This window comes from Silurus meridionalis, chromosome 24 (assembly GCF_014805685.1).
Source record: "Silurus meridionalis isolate SWU-2019-XX chromosome 24, ASM1480568v1, whole genome shotgun sequence".
NCBI classification, from domain to species: Eukaryota; Metazoa; Chordata; class Actinopteri; order Siluriformes; family Siluridae; genus Silurus; species Silurus meridionalis.
In genome coordinates this window covers 1,059,024-1,077,716 of record NC_060907.1, presented here as the reverse complement: position 1 = coordinate 1,077,716, position 18,693 = coordinate 1,059,024, and the positions used below count along the sequence as shown (strand labels likewise).

The window sequence follows — 18,693 nt, the reverse complement described above, 5'->3', positions numbered from 1 at the left end:
TCTCTGTTGTTAAGCGATTAAGAAACACTAGATCCTACATCCAGTTCTTCTCTCCTCTCTTTTTAGATCACTGTTCTCCCTTTTAAACCCTGCTGGACTCCAAAACCCCTCCTTACTTCGTGATGTCTTCCTAGAAACGGCAAGTAGGCCATCAGGCTCTTTCAGCCAATGTGCCTCATTGCATGGGAGGAATCAAAATAAATTCAGGGAAAGGACATTGTGAGAGTGAACTCTTAAATACCTGGGTGTTCATCTAAACAGCAAACTGGACTGCACAAATAATACTGAGGTCATTTATACAAACCTGATTCCAAAAAAGTTGGGACTCTGTACAAGTTGTTAATAAAAAATGAATGCAATAATTTACAAATCTCATAAACTTATAATTTATTCCCAATAGAATATAGAAACATAACAAATGTTGAAAGTGAAACATTTTGAAATGTCATGCCAAATATTGGCTCATTTTGGATTTCATGAGAGCTACACATTCCAAAAAAGTTGGGACAGGGAGCAATAAGAGGCTGGAAAAGTTAAATGTACATATAAGGAACAGCTGGAGGACCAATTTGCAACTTATTAGGTCAATTAGCAACATGATTGGGTATAAAAAGAGCCTCTCAGAGTGGCAGAGTCTCTCAGAAGTCAAGATGGGCAGAGGATCACCAATGAAAGCCGGAAAACCATACTGGATGCACGTGATCTTCAGGCCCTTAGACGGCACTGCATCACATACAGGAATGCTACTGTAATGGAAATCACAACATGGGCTCAGGAATACTTCCAGAAAACATTGTTGGTGAACACAATCCACCGTGCCATTCACCGTCACCGGCTAAAACTCTATAGGTCAAAAAAGAAGCCGTATCTAAACATGATCCAGAAGCTCAGGTGTTTTCTCTGCCTTGTCCCAACTTTTTTCAGATGTGTTGATGTCATGAAATTTAAAATCAACTTATTTTTCCCTTAAAATGATTCATTTTCTCAGTTTAAACATTTGATGTCATCTGTTGTATTCTGAATAAAATAATAAAATTTAAAACTTCCACATCATTGCCTTCTGTTTTTATTCACAATTTGTACAGTGTCCCAACTTTTTTGGAATTGGGTTAGAAAGGACAGAGCAGACTCTTTCTGCTGAGGAGCCTCTTTCTGCTGAAGGTCTTTTGGAGTGCAGGAAGAGCTACTGAAGACCTTTTTTGTCTCTGTGGTGGCCTCAGCCATCTTCTATGGTGTGGTCTGCTGGTGCAGAAGGATCTCTACTGCAGACAGGAAGAGACTGGACAAGCTGATTAGGAAGTCCAGCTCAGTCCTGGAGATTCCTCTGGACACGGTACAGGAGGTGGGAAAAGGAGGATGGGAGCTAAACTATCATCATTGCTGCAGAACGTCTCTCACTCCCTGTATGAAGCAGTTTCATCTCTGAGCAGCTCCTTCAGTGACACACTGTTACATCCTGAGTGTCTGAAGGAGCGTTTCAGAAGATCTTTTCTCCCTGCTGCTATTAGACTTTATAATCAGAGCTGCTCCCAGTGAACCAGTCACCAAATTATACACTGATATTACTGTTCAACTGCAATAACAACAATAACAAAGTATTTTATGCAATAAATGTGCAATAACAATCATTTACACCTGTGCAATATTACCTGTGTGCAATATGTCTGAAAGTGTAACTTCTTATCGGTGGTCTCTTTTTCTTTCACCTTTGTATTTATACACTGTAATGAATATTATTTTATTTTATTTTATTATGTTTCTACTTTTTTTATATATTTGCACATTTCTTTGTCCGCTGCTGTAACACAGACATTTGCCCACTGTTGGACAAATAAAGGTTTATCTTGTCTTGTCTTGTCTTGTCTTGTCTTGTCTTGGCTTGGCTTAGCTTAGCTTAGCATAGCATAGCTTAGCTTATTTTATCTTATCTCATCTCATCTCGTCTTAGCTTAGCTTAGCTTAGCTTAGCTTAAATAAATTATTGTACCTTAACTACAAACTTTTAATGTTAATATGCAGGACCTTTATGTGCATGTCACCACTATGCTAACACTTTTGGCGAGACCTCTGCAGCGCTGTTGTAAGTAGGCTGTATGATGGCATCAAGAAGGTGACAGGCCCCTCAACTACCAATATCAACTTTAAATCAACCCCCCTTTCAACTTTAAATCTAAATTAAAAAGTAATTGCAACACTTAGAAAAATAACCCAAAATTCGGTTACACTCACCACCACATTGGATTCTATCCCAGATTCACCTGCTAAGGAGGAGCTAGACACCCACTCAGTCTGAAAGGCCCTAACAAAGGCATTGTCTGTATTTACACCTGGCAAATACATGTGAACAGTATCTGGATGTTGTCCACATACACATTGGAAAGACAAGTGTAAACGCACTTCTCATTGGAATGTTATCCGATCAGCATGTCCTGGTCAGGAGGTAGCTGAGGATGCATTGTGATCAGATCTCAGGGTAATGTAAACGCAATCCAGCCATTGTGTCTGCATTCGCTGGTCGATTTCACGCAAAACCCCACCACCTCTTTTGATATTCTATCAAATTTTACAGTGTTCTGCAACACACGTGCATCTCGTATACTGCCTCTCCATCCAATATTATTGTTGGTGAACCTGAAAGTAAGAAGTTAAGTCACCTTTTTTAATGCAGTATAGCACTTTATACAATCTGGATTGTTTCATTCTCCTCATTTTGCAGGATTTGTAAAATGTCCCTTATTTAAATGCTGTGTGGGGAAAGACAGATCCGATCAGTTTTCCAGATCAGTTGATGATGCAGAGTGTAAACGCACCGTATCCTGTTTTACTGATGATCCGATTTGCTTGATCGGATTACGTTGATCATATGTTAATGCTGAATATAAATGCGGCTTGTGGGGAAAGTCACCAGGAGTAATAGCATCCCACCAGGAGTCCTGAAGATTGAGAAACCTGTGTTGTACAAACTCACACAAAACAAAACAACAAGAGAGAAATGACAACATTATCACTTTGCATGAACAAAGAAGACAACAGCTGTCAATGGTCAATGGAATGACCTTCTAAAAGGATATACAGTGTCTTGCAAAAGTATTGACCCCCCTTGGCGTTTTTCCTATTTTGTTGTCTTACAACCTGGAATTGAAATGGATTTTTTTGGGGGTTTGTATCATTTAATTTACACAACATGCCTACCACTTTGAAGATGCAAAATATTTTTTATTGTGAAACAAACAAGAAATAAGACAAAAAAACAGAAAACTTGAGCGTGCATAACTATTCACCCCCCCAAAGTCAATACTTTGTAGAGCCACCTTTTGCAGCAATTACAGCTGCAAGTCTCTTGGGGTATGTATCTATAAGCTTGGCACATCTAGCCACTGGGATTTTTGCCCATTCTTCAAGGCAAAACTGCTTCAGCTCCTTCAAGTTGGATGGGTTCCGCTGGTGTACAGCAATCTTTAAGTCATACCACAGATTCTCAATTGGATTGAGGTCTGGGCTTTGACTAGGCCATTCCAAGACATTTAAATGTTTCCCCTTAAACCACTCGAGTGTTGCTTTAGCAGTATGCTTAGGGTCATTGTCCTGCTAGAAGGTGAACCTCCGTCCCAGTTTTAAATCTCTGGAAGACTGAAACAGGTTTCCCTCAAGAATTTCCCTGTATTTAGCGCCATCCATCATTCCTTCGATTCTGACCAGTTTCTCAGTCCCTGCTGATGAAAAACATCCCCACAGCATGATGCTGCCACCACCATGCTTCACTGTGGAGATGGTGTTCTCGGGGTGATGAGAGGTGTTGGGTTTGCGCCAGACATAGCGTTTTCCTTGATGGGCAAAAAGCTCAATTTTAGTCTCATCTGACCAGAGTATCTTCTTCCATATGTTTGGGGAGCCTTGGCGAACACCAAACGTGTTTACTTATTTTTTTCTTTTAGCAATGGCTTTTTTCTGGCCACTCTTCCGTAAAGCCCAGCTCTGTGGAGTGTACGGCTTAAAGTGGTCCTATGGACAGATACTCCAATCTCCGCTGTGGAGCTTTGCAGCTCCTTCAGGGTTATCTTTGGTCTCTTTGTTGCCTCTCTGATTAATGCCCTCCTTGCCTGGTCCGTGAGTCTTGGTGGGAGGCCCTCTCTTGCCAGGTTTGTTTTGGTACCATATTCTTTCCATTTTTTAATAATGGCTTTAATGGTGCTCCGTGGGATGTTCAAAGTTTTGGATATTTTTTTATAACCCAACCCTGATCTGTACTTCTCCACAACTTTGTCCCTGACCTGTTTGGTGAGCTCCTTGGTCTTCATGGTGCCGCTTGCTTGGTGGTGCCCCTTGCTTAGTGGTGTTGCAGACTCTGGGGCCTTTCAGAACAGGTGTATTTATATACTGAGATCATGTGACACTTAGATTGCACACAGGTGGACTTTATTTATGTAATTACGTGACTTCTGAAGGTAATTGGTTGCACCAGATCTTATTTAGAGGCTTAATAGCAAAGGGGGTAAATACATATGCACGCACCACTTTTCCGTTATTTATTTTTTAGAATTTTTTGAAACAAGTTATTTTTTTTATTTCACTTCACCAATTTGGACTATTTTGTGTATGTCCATTATATTAAATACAAATAAAAATCCATTGTAATTCCAAGTTGTAAGGCAACCAAATAGGAAAAACGCCAAGGGGGGTCAATACTTTTGCAAGGCACTGTATGCGTACACTCATATACTCAAAGTCATTTTGTGGCTTCAGAGCAGGATGACCATAAACTGTAGACATGAGTTTTCATTATTCTAGCAGCAGGAAATATCTTAAGACCAACATATTTATGATGTAAAGCAATCTTGTCCACCATTAATCCCTCTATATTTAATGTATTACTTAATATTAAGTCTGAGTTGATTCCAGTTAAGTGTTGGATTTGCTTTGGTAGCTGTTCCTGGGAACTTTCCGTAAAATGCAGGTGAAGAAGGCCATCATTTAACAAAACAGACAGATAGCTAAAAATGTAGCAATGGCAAAATCAACAATAAAAAAAATTAAAAAAGAAAGAAAGAATGCACAGTAAAGCTCAAACTCATCAAAAATCCTGGAAGGTCAAAACTAAAGTGGATGTTCACACAATTGTTTTCTTGGTGAATAAAAGCTCCTTATAATATCTGCCCAAGTCAAAACCCTCTGGTGGAGGAAGAAATGTCATTGTGAAATTCTACAATCAAGAGACACCTTCATTTCTCTCAATATGCAAACCACTGGATAGACTTAAGAACAGAAAGGCCAGATTATACTTCAAGAAAGTATAAATGAAGTAAAGTAAGAGAAGAATATGGAGCAGAATAGTCAGGGCTCATGATCCAAAGCAGACTATATGTTCTGTCAACATGGAGGCAGTGCGCATGCATCTGCAGGTATTTACAGCATTCAGCCACTGTTGTTGCACCACAATGCTACAAGACTGTGAGATAAAAGTTCCATCCACAATGAGGTTCTACACTGCAGGTGCACTGTGACAAGCCTGAAGGAGAATCTGAAATAAATATAATGTAAGTAAATATATAAAGGCTGTTATTTGAGAGTTCTGCGGTTTACTTCATTTCCTCTAGTAGGTTATATTTTCTTAACAATCCTTTGTTTGTAATGTTTTAAATTCCAGCACTGACTAATTCATGTAACCCAAGTGTTGTTTCCCTCTGCTTACAGAAAACTGCAATATTACAAAATGTCTTTATATCAGAGGTCAATTTATGAAAGTGTAAACAGGCCAGGAGTTTGGGAAAAAAATCTCCTTTCAAACAGCTTAAAACAACAAATGTAACAATAGAAAGTTTGTTTTACAGGGACTCAATAACCTCGCTGAGCTCATGGAGATTCTTGTGAAATTCTTATTAATTTCTGGAAAATCCGATACCTAAACTAAGCATATCACACAAAATTACTTCCTGCTCGTTGGTTGGATTCTTGGCTTGAATGGTTCCATGTCCTAAGGTTTGAATTTGAGTTACAATTATTGTGTTTGTGCAATTTTGCTCTGAAGAAACCACTTTTACCCCCTTTTCTAAAATCTTGCTGTCCAAGTTGTAGAAGTCGAGTGGCCTTGTTTGTACAGTATATATCCAAATGAATCAAGCAGGATCAAGGTTCTAAAATAACAATCTAAATGTACACAATTATGAAATAAAACCAACTACAAACCCGATTCCAAAAAAGTTGGGACACTGAACAAATTGTGAATAAAAAAGAAAATGCAATAATTTACAAATCTCATAAACTTATATTTTATACACAATAGAATATAGAAACATATCAAATGTTGAAAGTGAGACATTTTGAAATGTCATGCCAAATATTGGCTCATTTTGGATTTCATGAGAGCTACACATTCCAAAAAAGTTGGGACAGGTAGCAATAAGAGGCGGAAAAGTTAAATGTACATATAAGGAACAGCTGGAGGACCAGTTTACAACTTATTAGGTCAATTGGCAACATGATTGGGTATAAAAAGAGCCTCTCAGAGTGGCAGTGTCTCTCAGAAGTCAAGATGGGCAGAGGATCACCAGTTCCCCCAATGCTGCGGTGAGAAATAGTGGAGCAACATCAGAACGGAGTTTCTCAGAGAAAAACTGCAGAGTTTAAAGTTCTCATCATCTACAGTGCATCATATCATCCAAAGATTCAGAGAATCTGGAACAATCTCTGTGCGTAAGGGTCTCGGCCGGAAAACCAGACTGGATGCTCGTGATCTTCGGGCCCTTAGACACCACTGCATCACATACAGGAATGCTACTGTAATGGAAATCACAACATGGGCTCAGGAGAACTTCCAGAAAACATTGTTGGTGAACACAATCCACCGTGCCATTCGCCATCGCCGGCTAAAACTCTATAGATCAAAACATATCTAAACATGATCCAGAAGCTCAGTTGTTTTCTCTGGGCCACGTTTAATTTAAAATGGACTGTGGCAAAGTGGAAAACTGCTCTGTGGTCAGACGAATCAAAATTTGAAGTTCTTTTTGGAAAACTGGGACGCCATGTCATCCGGACTAAAGAGGACAAGGACAACCCAAGTTGTTCTCAGCGCTCAGTTCAGAAGCCTGCATCTCTGATGGTATGTGGTTGCATGAGTGCGTGTGGCATGGGCAGCTGCACATCTGGAAAGGCATCATCAATGCTGAAAGATATATCCAAGTTCTAGAACAACATGTGCTCCCATCCAGACATCATCTCTTTCAGGGAAGACCTTGCATTTTCCAACATGACAATGCCAGACCACATACTGCATCAATTACATCATGTCTGTGTAGAAGAAGGATCCGGGTACTGAAATGTCCAGCCTGCAGTCCAGATCTTTCACCCAGAGAAAACATTTGGTGCATCATAAAGAGAAAGATGCGATAAAGAAGACCTGAGACAGTTGAGCAACTAGAAGCCTGTATTAGACAAGAATGGGAGAACATTCCTATTCCTAAACTCGAGCAACTTGTCTCCTCAGTCCCCAGACGTCTGCAGACTGTTATAAAGAGAAGAGAGGACGCCACACAGTGGAGACAATCAAATCAAATCAAATCAAATTTTATTTGTCACATACACATACATACAGGGTACGACATGCAGTGAAATGCTTTTAACGACGGTCCGGCATGAGGGAATAAAATAGGGTAAAAAGGGGAATAAAAATATAAATATAATAACAAAATTTAAGAAAAATATAGTAAGAAAAAGAAGGCAGATAAATAAAGATATAAGGATATCTAAATATATATGTATATATACATACATATACATATATACATATATATACACATACACAGAAAATGTTTATGGCAGTGTGCAGTTAACCAGTAAACAACAGTAAACAGTAAACAAGTTAGGCATGTTTTGATTGTCCATGAGTGTCCGTGTGCAGTAAGGTGTGGTGTAAAGTGTCCTTGTGCGGAATGGTGTGGTATAAAAAAAAGAATATAAGAAATATGAAATAAATATGAAAAAGAAAATGAAAATATGAAAAGTAAAGTGCACTGTGCTGTGCAAGTCCAGTGTATAATGTGCCGTAGCACGAAAAGTGTGATTGTGCAGGGGAAAAAAGGGTGATGATGGAGAGTGGGCCAGTTTTAGATCCTGGGTGTTTCCTGGTTTAAACACCGAATGGCCTGCGGAAGAAGCTCCTCCTCATTCTCTCTGTGTTCGCCTTCAGGAGCGGAAGCGTTTCCCAACGCAACAGAGAAAAGAGTCCATTGTTGGGATAGCTGAGGTCCTTCACAATTTTCCTGGCTCTGGTCCTGCATCGCGTGCTGTAGATGTCCTGCAGGTCAGGAGCTCGGTGTGGATGGTACGTTCAGCTGAACGCACCACCCTCTGGAGGGCTCGCCTGTCCTGCATGGTGCTGTTCCCGAACCAGGAAGTGATGCTACCCGTCAGAACACTCTCAATGGTGCAAGTGTAAAAAGTCTTAAGCACCTGAGAGGGTAGTTTAAAGTCCCTTAAGCGTCTCAGATGGTACAGGCGCTGCCGGGCCTTCTTCACCAGGGTGTTGATGTGACAGGACCAAGACAGGTCCTGTGTGATGTGAACACCCAGGTACCGGAAACTGTCCACTCTTTCCACTGGAGTCCGCAGATGTTTAGCGGTTGGTATGACCGCTCCTGCTTCGTGCTGAAGTCCACGATCAACTCCTTAGTCTTGCTGACGTTCAGGAGAAGGTTGTTCTCCTGGCACCATCTCTCCAGGTTTTTAACCTCCTGTAGGTAGGCCGTCTCGTTGTTGTTGGAGATCAGGCCCACCACAACGGTGTCGTCAGCAAACTTGATGATGGTTGTGGAGTTGGAAGTGGCCACACAGTCATATGTGTACAGTGAGTACAGCAGGGGGCTCAGAACACAACCCTGGGGAGCTCCAGTGCTGAGGGTGAGGGTGGATGAGGTGTGTTTTCCCACCCGTACAGCTTGTGGTCTGTCCGTCAGGAAGTTTGAGATCCATTGACACAGCGGCAGGCTGAGTCCCAGGACCTCCAACTTAGAGGTGAGTGTGGAGGGAATTATGGTGTTGAACGCTGAACTGTAGTCCACGAACAACATCTTTGTGTAATTCCCGTTTCTTTGGTCCAGGTGGCTGATAGTAGTGTGGAGAAGATGTGCAATTGCGTCCTCAGTCGAACGGTTCTGACGGTACGCAAACTGTAGTGGGTCCAGTGTGTCCGGTAGTGAGGCAGTGATGACAATAGTGGACTGTTTAAAACATGAGGGGACAACAGACTGTTCCAGAGAGAGGTTGAATATCTCAGTGAACACCGGTGCTAGCTGGTCAGCGCAGGCTTTCAGAACCCGACCTGTGATTCCATCTGGTCCTGCTGCCTTCCTGGTATTCACTCTCTTGAATGCCCTCCTCACGTCATGCTCCGAGATGGTGAATGTGTTTACCTCTCTGGCTCTCTCAGCGTGCATGCTGGTTGTGCCACTAGCGCCGCTAGCGTGGTTAGCTGCAGCCTCGAAACGAGCGTAAAAGGTGTTTAGCTCGTCTGCCAGAGAAGCGTCCGCATTCACCATTCTGGAAGATGGTGTTTTATAGTCCGTTATTGTCCTTAGTCCCTGCCACAGGCTCCTGGAGCCACCTTGTTGGAACTGTGACTCCAGTTTCCTCCCGTAGCGCCGTTTTGCATCCTTCACCGCTCTGCGAACACTGTAAGATGCAGCCTTGTATTCATCCATGTCCCGGTGGCGAGCCCCGTGTTGTAGGCAGCGGAGCGGGATCTCAGAGCGTCGCGGATGGTTTTATCCACCCACGGCTTCTGGTTGGGAAACGTTCTGATAGTGTTTTTTTGCACCGTATCATCCGTTAGTTTCCCGATGAATCCCACAACCGCTTCCGTAAACATGTTGACGTCATCAGAGCTGCGCCGAAACATGTCCCAGTCTGCGTCATCCAAAGCGTCCTGCAGAGCGGCCACCGATTGGTCAGTCCAGCGCGCGACCTCCCTCTGAACCGGAGCTTCCTGTTTCAGCCTTTGTTTGTAAACAGGCATGAGGAAGATGGCAGCATGGTCCGATTTCCCAAACGGTGGACGTGATTGTGCCTTGTAGCTGTTCTTAAATGTTGTGTAGCAGTGGTCCAGTGTTCTTTCGCCCCTGGTGGGGCAGGTGATGTGCTGATAAAAGTTCGGGAGTGCGCGCTTCAGGTTGGCACTGTTTAAATCACCGACCACAATGAGCGCAGCGTCCCGATGCTGTGTTTGTTGTTGCGTTAATGACTCATGTAAGTCCCATACTGCAGTGTCCGTGTCCACTTGAGGTGGAATATAAACGGCACTGACTATGACCGAGCTGAATTCCCGAGGTAGATAGAAGGGCCGACATTTGATGGTCAGTAGTTCCAGGTTTGGTGTGCAGGAGCGTGAAAGAGGAACAATGCTCGCACTGTCGCACCAGTGTTTGTTCACCATCAGACACACTCCACCTCCTCTTGACTTCCCCGACTCCAGTGTTCTGTCCATGCGGTAAACCGAGAAAAACTCGGCCGGCTGGATGGCGTGGTCCGGTACCGCTGGGTTCAGCCATGTCTCGGTGAAGCAGAGAAGGTTGCAGTCCCGAATGTCTCTCTGGAACTTGACCCTTGCCCTGAGGTCGTCGAGCCTGGACGTTGGCTAACAGGATACTAGGTAAGGGAGCGCGGTGTGCGCGTGCCCTCAGCCTGTTCCTGACGCCAGCTCGTTTCCCTCGCGGGCACCGGTACGGGTCGCGTCCTTTGTTCACCCTCAGGATCTCTCTCGGCCAGCATGGGTCCGGGTTTAAAAGCGGCGAAAGGTGAGTGCATTGTACACCAATAGATATAAGAGTGTCTCTGTCATATCTAATGGTGTCCATCTTGTGTAGATGGAAATAAAACTAGTTAAATAAAAGTATAAAATAAACAAAAAAAGAAAAACCGTAGCTGGAGCAGTCATGACGGCAGCCGACCTCACCGGCGCCATCATGGCCTTGTCCCAGCTTTTTTCAGATGTGTTGATGCCATGAAATTTAAAATCAAATTATTTTTACATTAAAATGAGACATTTTCTCACTTTAAACATTTGATATGTCATCTGTTGTATTCTGAATAAAATATTGCCATTTGAAAATTCCACATCATTGCTTTCTGTTTTTATTCACAATTTGTACAGTGTCCCAACTTTTTTGGATTCGGGTTTGTAGAACATTCAGACCTGTATATAAAACATAGAAAGTGCTCATGTGTATGTGAATTAACACAACACAGCACAACAGCACAGTTCCAGTGTTACACTGATTATTATATATGTGACAGTACAACAAAATTGTACAAATAATACTAAATGATTAACATTTGTTGATTAGCCACTGTTATAAAGGCAAAAAGCTTGCAGTGAAGGTCTTGTCTGGAGTTTTAAGTCTTGTCTTCAGCTCCTTTCTTGTCTTAAATCTTTTGTTTAGTGGAAGTAACAGCTCAGTGGTTACAATGTTGGGCTTCTGAACCAAAAGTTGGAGTTTAATCCCAGCACCACCAACCTGCCAGTTCTGGGCCCTTGTGCAAGTCCTTAACCCTCAGTTGTATAAATAAGGTAACTTCAGGTTTTTAGTATTTAATATTATTTGTGATTGAGCAAATGATACGAGCAGCTGCATACTACTGCCCCTGAGGGCATCTCAGTGTGGTGTATTAGCGTGAGGATTCAACTGAACTGAACAGTAAAACAAAGAAATATTACTTTTTAGTTTTCTTTTAAGTTGAAAATAAAGTGCAAAGATCAATTAGGTGCAGAAGCAAACATGTGACATGTCCTGTGTGGTCAGCATCTTGTCATTGACACCTGGATACTGTTTAACTGATTAACCTTCAAGTTCATCATCCGTATTTTGAATTCTTTATTTAAACACAAACACGTGTGTTTACAATTTCTGGTAATCAAACATTTGACTTTCTCGAGTTTGTAAACTAACTTTATGTTTATTCTTTTCTGTTTAATGTTCTGATGTTCTTCAGAAAGATCCATTTTGAAGAAAAGGTATGACAGAGATAGGCGGTAGTTTGGGAGTTCAGAAGTGTTTATAAAGGAGAACATCGAGAAAAGAAAGGAGTAAAGAATAGTAGGTAAGATCTAGTGTTGTGTTTCATTTACAAAAATCTACCTTTCAGCATTTGGAAGAGAAATATGAAGTCAAAATCAAAAAATACAGTGAGAAGCTCTGAGAATATTCATGTTTTCTTTTAATTGCTGTTTAATTTACAGGTGTTTTGGGACCACGAACTCAAAGAATCAAGGCATTGTTTTCTGGAGGCAGTTGAAGTTGGACACTAAAATGATGGTAAGTTACAGAGTAATTACTGTATTTGTATTAGTTTTTGCTTTATTCAGTTAAACACATTTATTCTGACAAATTATCAATTGTATGTGTTTATATGAAGGAAACCTGATTTTTTTCCCCCCAGGACGTGGTGTTCTTGGTGTTTTCGGTGGTCTCTGTGTTTGGTGTTCTGCCCCGCTGGTTGAAAGTACTCCTGTTTCTCAGGATGGTCTTCCAACAGACTGCTCTGATGTTTATGCTAGAGGTCAGAAAGTCAGTGGTGTGTACACAATCTACCCCACAGCAGGCACACCTGTCCAGGTCTACTGTGATATGGGCTGTCTGGGAAGCAAAGCTGATGATGGGTGTTGGACGGTATGACTGTCTCTTCATATTTAAAAAAAAAACTATATATTTTAAATTTTTTTATAATTTTATATATTTTAAAACTTTATTTCAATATCAAGTCAAGTAGGATTTGTCATTCCAACCATATGGAGTGCACGTTTTCCAGGTCCAAGGTGTCCCACCAGACAACAATCAGCTAAAATGCTAAATGTTACCTTACCACCAGGTGATTCAGAGGAGAATGGACGGCAGTGTGAACTTCTACAGACCATGGAAACACTACAAGAAAGGGTTTGGGAACAAGTATGGAGAATACTGGCTGGGTGAGAAGTGACAGCACAGATCATTGGGGTTTAATAACCATTGTTGTCTCACAGGACCACAGTGCTTCACATGTTAACATATATGCACATAGACACAAACATACGAAGGTGTGTGTACCTACTTTTACCAATTAATGAAAGATAATACAAATAACATTCTGTTAAATCATTTACAAATACTGCATTGTAACTATATTTATAATTTATTTTCATTTGACTGATTTCTGATTCTTTGAGACGCAAAACACAAAGTTAGGTTTCATTTTGAATATTGTTTTATATTGTAAATGCAAAACGAACCCAGCCATTATGGATGCACAAGCCAGTGCACTCTTAGTGCCGGTCCCAAGCCCGGATAAATGTGGAGGTTTGTGTTATGAAGGAAATCCAGCGTAAAACGTGCTAAATCTAATATGCGGGTCATGATTAAGAATTTCATACCGGATCGGTCGAGGCCCGGGTTAACAACGACCACCACAGGTATCGTTAGCCAACAGGGTACCGGTGGAAATTTGGCTACTGTTGGCCGAAGGAGGAGAAGGAGAGGAGGAAGACGTCTACAGAGACGGCAGGGAAAGGAGCAGTGTAGGAGAGTAGAGGTTCGGGTTGGTACTTTAAATGTTGGTACTATGACGGGTAAAGGGAGAGAGATAGCTGATATGATGGAGAGGAGAAAGGTAGATATGCTGTGTGTTCAGGAGACCGAGTGGAAAGGGAGTAAGAGCAGGAGACATTGGAGGTGTTTAAACTGTTCTATCATGGTGTGGATGGAAAGAGAAATGGTGTAGGGGTGATTCTGAAGGAAGAGTACAGTAAGAGTGTAGTGGAGGTGAAGAGAGTTTCTGATAGGGTGATGATCGTGAAGGTGGAAGTTGAAGGGGTGATGATAAATGTCATCAGTGTTTATGCTCCTCAAGTCAGCTGTGAGATGGAGGAGAAGGAAAGATTCTGGAGTGAATTAGATGAAGTGGTAGAAGGTGAACCTAGGAATAAAAGATTGGTGATTGGGGCAAACTTTAATGGACATGTAGGTGAAGGAACAGAGGTGATGAGGAGGTGATGGTAGGTATGGCCTAAAAGAGAGGAATGTGGAAGAGCAGATGGTGGTAGATTTTGTTAAAAGGATGGAAATGGCAGTGGTGAACACGTATTTTAAGAAGAAGGAGGATCATAGGGTGGCGTATAAGAGTGGAGGAAGGTGCAGAAGAGGTCAGACAGGGGCTCGGTGGTGGTGAAGAGGTGCTGGATGATTGGGGAGCTACTGCAGGAGTGATGAGGAGGCAGCTAGAAAAGTACTTGGTGTAACATCTGGATATAGAAAGGATAAGAAAGAGGCGTGGTGGTGGAATGAGAAAGTGCAGGAAAGCAGAAGGAGAAAGAGGTTGGCAAAACAGAAGTGATGAGAAAAGTAGGCAGGAGTACAAGGAGATGCAGCAGCAGGTAAAGAGGGATGTGGTGAAAGCCAAGGAAAAGGCATATGAGGCTCTGTATGAGAGGTTGGAAACTAAGGAAGGAGAAAAGGATTTGTAGCGATTGGCCAGGCAGAGGAACCGAGCTGGGAAGGATGTGCTGCAAGATACAGCAATAAAAGATGGAGATGGAAATGTGTTGACTAGTGAGGAGAGTGTGTTGAGAAGATGGAGGGAGTATTTTGAGCAGCTGATGAACGAGGAAAATGAGAGAGAGAGAAGGTTGGATGATGTGGAGATGGTGAAGCAGGAAGTGGATAGGATTAGTAAGGAGGAAGTGAGAGCAGTGATTAAGAGGATGAAGAGTGGAAAGTCGGTTGGACCAGATGACATACCGGTAGAAGCATGGAGATGTTTAGGAGAGATGCAGTGGAGTTTTAACCAGATTGTGTAACAGGATTTTGAAAGGTGAGAGGATGCCTGAGGAATGGAGAAGTGTGCTGGTACCGATCTTTAAGAATAAGGGAGATGTGCAGACCTGCAGTAACTACAGGGGAATAAAGTTGATCAGTCAACCATGAAGTTATGGGAAAGAGTAGTGGAAGCCAGGCTGAGAGAAGAGGTGACCATCTGTGAGCAACAGTATGGTTTCATGCCGAGGAAGAGCACCACAGATGCATTATTTGCTTTGAGAATGTTGATGGAGAAGTATAGAAGGTCAGAAGGGTTGCATTGTGTATTTGTGGATTTAGAAAGCGTACGACAGGGTGGAGAGAGGAGTTGTGGTATTGTATGAGGAAGTCTGGTGTGTCAGAGAAGTATGTGAGGGTGGTGCAGGACATGTATGAGGACAGTGTGACGGCAGTGAAGTGTGCAGAAGGTACAACAGACTGGTTCAAGGTGAAGGTTGGACTGCATTAGGGATCGGCCCTGAGCCCTTTTCTGTTTGCAGTGATGATGGACAGGTTGACGGACGAGGTCAGACAGGAGTCTCCCTGGACTTTGATGTTTGCAGATGATATTGTGATTTGTGGTGAGAGTGGGGAGCAGGTGGAGAAGAGCCTGGAGAAGTGGAGGTACACGCTGGAGAGAAGGGGAATGAAAGTCAGTAGGAGTAAGACAGAGTACATGTGTGTGAATGAGAGGGAGGGCAGTGGAGGTGCAGTTGCAGGGAGAAGAGGTGGAGAAGGTGGAGGAGTTCAGGTACCTGGGGTCAACAGTGTAAAGTAATGGAGAGTGTGTTAGAGAAGTGAAGAAAAGAGTGCGGGCAGGGTGGAGTGGGTGGAGAAGAGTGATAGCAGGAGTGATTTGTGATAGAAGAGTATCTGTGAGAGTAAAAGGGAAAGTAAAAGGGACTGTGGTGAGACCTGAGATGTTGTATGGATTAGAGACAGTGGCATTGAGTAAAAGACAGAAGGTGGAGCTGGAGGTAGCAGAGCTGAAGGTTTTTGTTGGGAGTGACGACGATGGACAAGATTAGAAATAAGTTTATTAGAGGGACAGCACATGTTGGACGTTTTGGTGACAAGGTGAGGGAGGTGAGATTGAGATGGTTTGGACATGTGCAGAGAAGAGACATGAGTTATATTGGTAGGAGAATGCTGAGGATGGAGACGCCAGGAAGGAGGAAAAGAGGAAGACCAAGGAGGAGGTTTATAGATGTGGTGAGGGAAGACATGCAGGTAGTTGGTGTGAAAGAGGCAGATGTAGAGGACAGGGGGGCATGGAGACAGATGATCCGCTGTGGCGCCCTCTAATGGGAGCAGCCGAAAGAAAAAGAAGAATTATAAATGCAAAACGCTTCAGCTCAATGCTTCCCCCATGTGGACAGACTGAGTAACACACTTTATAGACTGTTTATTTAGTAAAAAGGGGCACTAAATTTCCCCAGTCTTTTTTTCTCCTTTTCTAAAATCATTGATGTACTTCAAATACCACTGCATTATATACAGTTTATTCCTAATTATTTATCAACACATGATTTTTCTTTTATCCCCAGGATTAGAAAACATCTACCAGCTCACACACAAGAGGAAATACGAGCTGAAGGTGGACCTGCAGGACTTTGATGGAGCAACAGCTTTTGCTCGCTATTCCTCCTTCTCTATAGACTCTGAAGCTGAAGGCTACAAACTGCATGTTAGTGGTTTCATCAATGGAGGTGCAGGTAAGTAAGAGTGGGAGATGTGGAGAAAACTACACACACCAAGAAGAATGTTTTACAGAAATAAAATGTATATACATTTTATATACACAAATATACATTTTAGCATCATAAGTCTTAGCCTTTATCAGTTTATTCCTAATAAGTGAGCCAGAGGTGACAGTGGCATAAAAAACTCCATGACATGGCATAAGGAAGAAACCTTGAGAGGAACCAGACCCAAAAGGAACCTCCTTCTCATCTGGATGACACCAAATATATATTCATTATATATTATACATATTAACAGCTTCTGGTATCTGCAGGTGATTCTCTGGCTACACACAATGGACAGAAATTCTCCACCTTTGATAAAGACCAGGACTCGTATGCAGAGAGGAACTGTGCTAAACTCTACCTTGGGGCTTTTTGGTACAGTAACTGCCACCATGCTAATCCTAACGGGATTTACCTGTGGGGACGTGATGGTACTTATTCCGGCATTGGAAATGTGTGGCAGCACTGGAGACCCCATGATCATTCTCTCAAGTACATCGCTATGAAGATCAGACCTGTAGCAAAATGATGAGTTTCTCTTTATAACATCATTGTTCTTCATGAGGTGGTGGTGGATTCTTTCTCATCATTCTTTTAATCTCTTTTCTGTCACTTACAATTCAGAAGCAGAATAAAATCACACGTGCAAAATAATAAATAAAAAATAGCATTTTACTTCACGTTGTATTGTGTTTGTTTGTGTATATGACATAAAGCTGGAACTTTATTAGGAGCCCCTGCAGCTCATACAGTGAGATTATCAGTCACTACATGTACAACTGTGTCCAACTGAACTACAGCCACAGAAACAAAACTCCTCTAATAGAAAAAAGTATTGAATATTAGCTTTAATCACTGGTGGGGGGTCAGGGTCTTCAAAGCCTTCTCTGCTGTCCTACACAAAAGCACACATCAGAACACATCTGAGTTCTAAGTTAAGAAAAATGTTATCTATATCTGATGCAAAGGAGTTCGTCCATGCGTTCATGACCTCCAGAATAGACTACTGTAATGCATTACTAGGTGGATGTCCTGCGTCATTAATAAACAAGCTTCAGTTAGTTCAGAACGCAGCAGTCAGAGTTCTCACAAGGTCAAGAAAATATCACCATATAACCCCAATCTTCTCACCCCTACACTGGCTTCCTGTTAAGATTCGAATAGACTACAAACTATTACTTCTTACTTATAAAGCACTGAATGGTTTATCTCCATGTATCTCTCCAGTCTTCTAACACGCTACAATCCATCACGCTCCTTAAGATCTCAAAACTCTGGACTTCTAGTAGTTCCTAGAATAGCAAAGTCCACTAAAGGTGGTAGAGCATTTTCACATTTAGCTCCTAAACTCTGGAATAGTCTTCCTGACAGTGTTCGGGGCTCAGACGCACACTCTCCCAGTTTAAATGCAGATTAAAGACGTATGTTTTTAGCGAGTTTTACATTTACATTACATTTACATTTGCGGCATTTAGCAGACGCCCTTATCCAGAGCGACGTACAAACGTGCTTTAAATCTCTAGTAGTGAATAAATCTACACTGGTATGCAAGAATACAAACTCAATATAAATATAACTTGAATTCTACAAACTTGGAAAGTGCTAATTTAGGTATTTCAGGAAGAGGTAGGTCTTCAGTCGTCGCTTAAAGATAATCAGGGACTCTGCTGTACGGACATCTAGGGGAAGTTCATTCCACCACTTTGGTGCCAGAACAGAGAAGAGCCTTGAATTGTACTTACCTCTCATTCTGAGAGAAGGTGGTACCAGTCGAGCAGTGCTGGAGGATCTCAGACAGCGTGGTGCAGTGCGAGATGTGATGAGGTCACTGAGGTAAGATGGTGCTGGTCCATTTTGGCCTTGTAGGCAAGCATCAGTGTTTTGAATCTGATACGTGCAGCTACTGGAAGCCAGTGAAGGAGCGCAGCAGTGGGGTGGTGTGGGAAAACTTGGGCTGATTGAACACAAGTCGTGCAGCTGTGTTTTGGATCATTTGCAGTGGACGAATAGCGTTCAGGGGAAGACCTGCCAGCAGAGAGTTGCAGTAGTCCAGTCTTGAAATGACAAGAGACTGAACAAGCAACTGGGCAGCCTGTATGGACAGAAATGGTCGAATCCTTCGGATGTTA

General features: G+C 42.2%; 1 protein-coding gene across 2 annotated transcripts; it reads left to right on the top strand.

The window, feature by feature from the left end:
• Window positions 1-10,627: 10,627 nt before the first annotated feature.
• LOC124378124 (microfibril-associated glycoprotein 4-like) lies at window positions 10,628-17,239 on the top strand. 2 transcript variants are annotated; one of them, XM_046837656.1, is made up of 8 exons: window positions 10,628-10,787; window positions 11,433-11,560; window positions 11,983-12,090; window positions 12,230-12,305; window positions 12,430-12,659; window positions 12,859-12,955; window positions 16,364-16,531; window positions 16,834-17,239. In XM_046837656.1, the coding sequence occupies exons 5-8, from the start codon at window positions 12,618-12,620 to the stop codon at window positions 17,091-17,093; spliced, it is 567 nt and encodes a 188-aa protein (XP_046693612.1). In that variant the 5' UTR covers window positions 10,628-10,787; window positions 11,433-11,560; window positions 11,983-12,090; window positions 12,230-12,305; window positions 12,430-12,617; the 3' UTR covers window positions 17,094-17,239. The 2 variants fall into 2 exon arrangements, with proteins under 2 accessions (XP_046693612.1, XP_046693613.1); XM_046837657.1 differs by lacking the exon at window positions 11,433-11,560.
• Window positions 17,240-18,693: the final 1,454 nt, after the last annotated feature.

Coding starts and splice junctions, on each gene's coding strand:
- LOC124378124 (XM_046837657.1), top strand. CDS start 12,618: ATGGGCTGTCTGGGAAGCAAAGCTGATGATGGGTGTTGGACG. Junction 12,660..12,858: donor CTGATGATGGGTGTTGGACG/GTATGACTGTCT, acceptor CCTTACCACCAG/GTGATTCAGAGGAGAATGGA. Junction 12,956..16,363: donor GTATGGAGAATACTGGCTGG/GTGAGAAGTGAC, acceptor TTTTATCCCCAG/GATTAGAAAACATCTACCAG.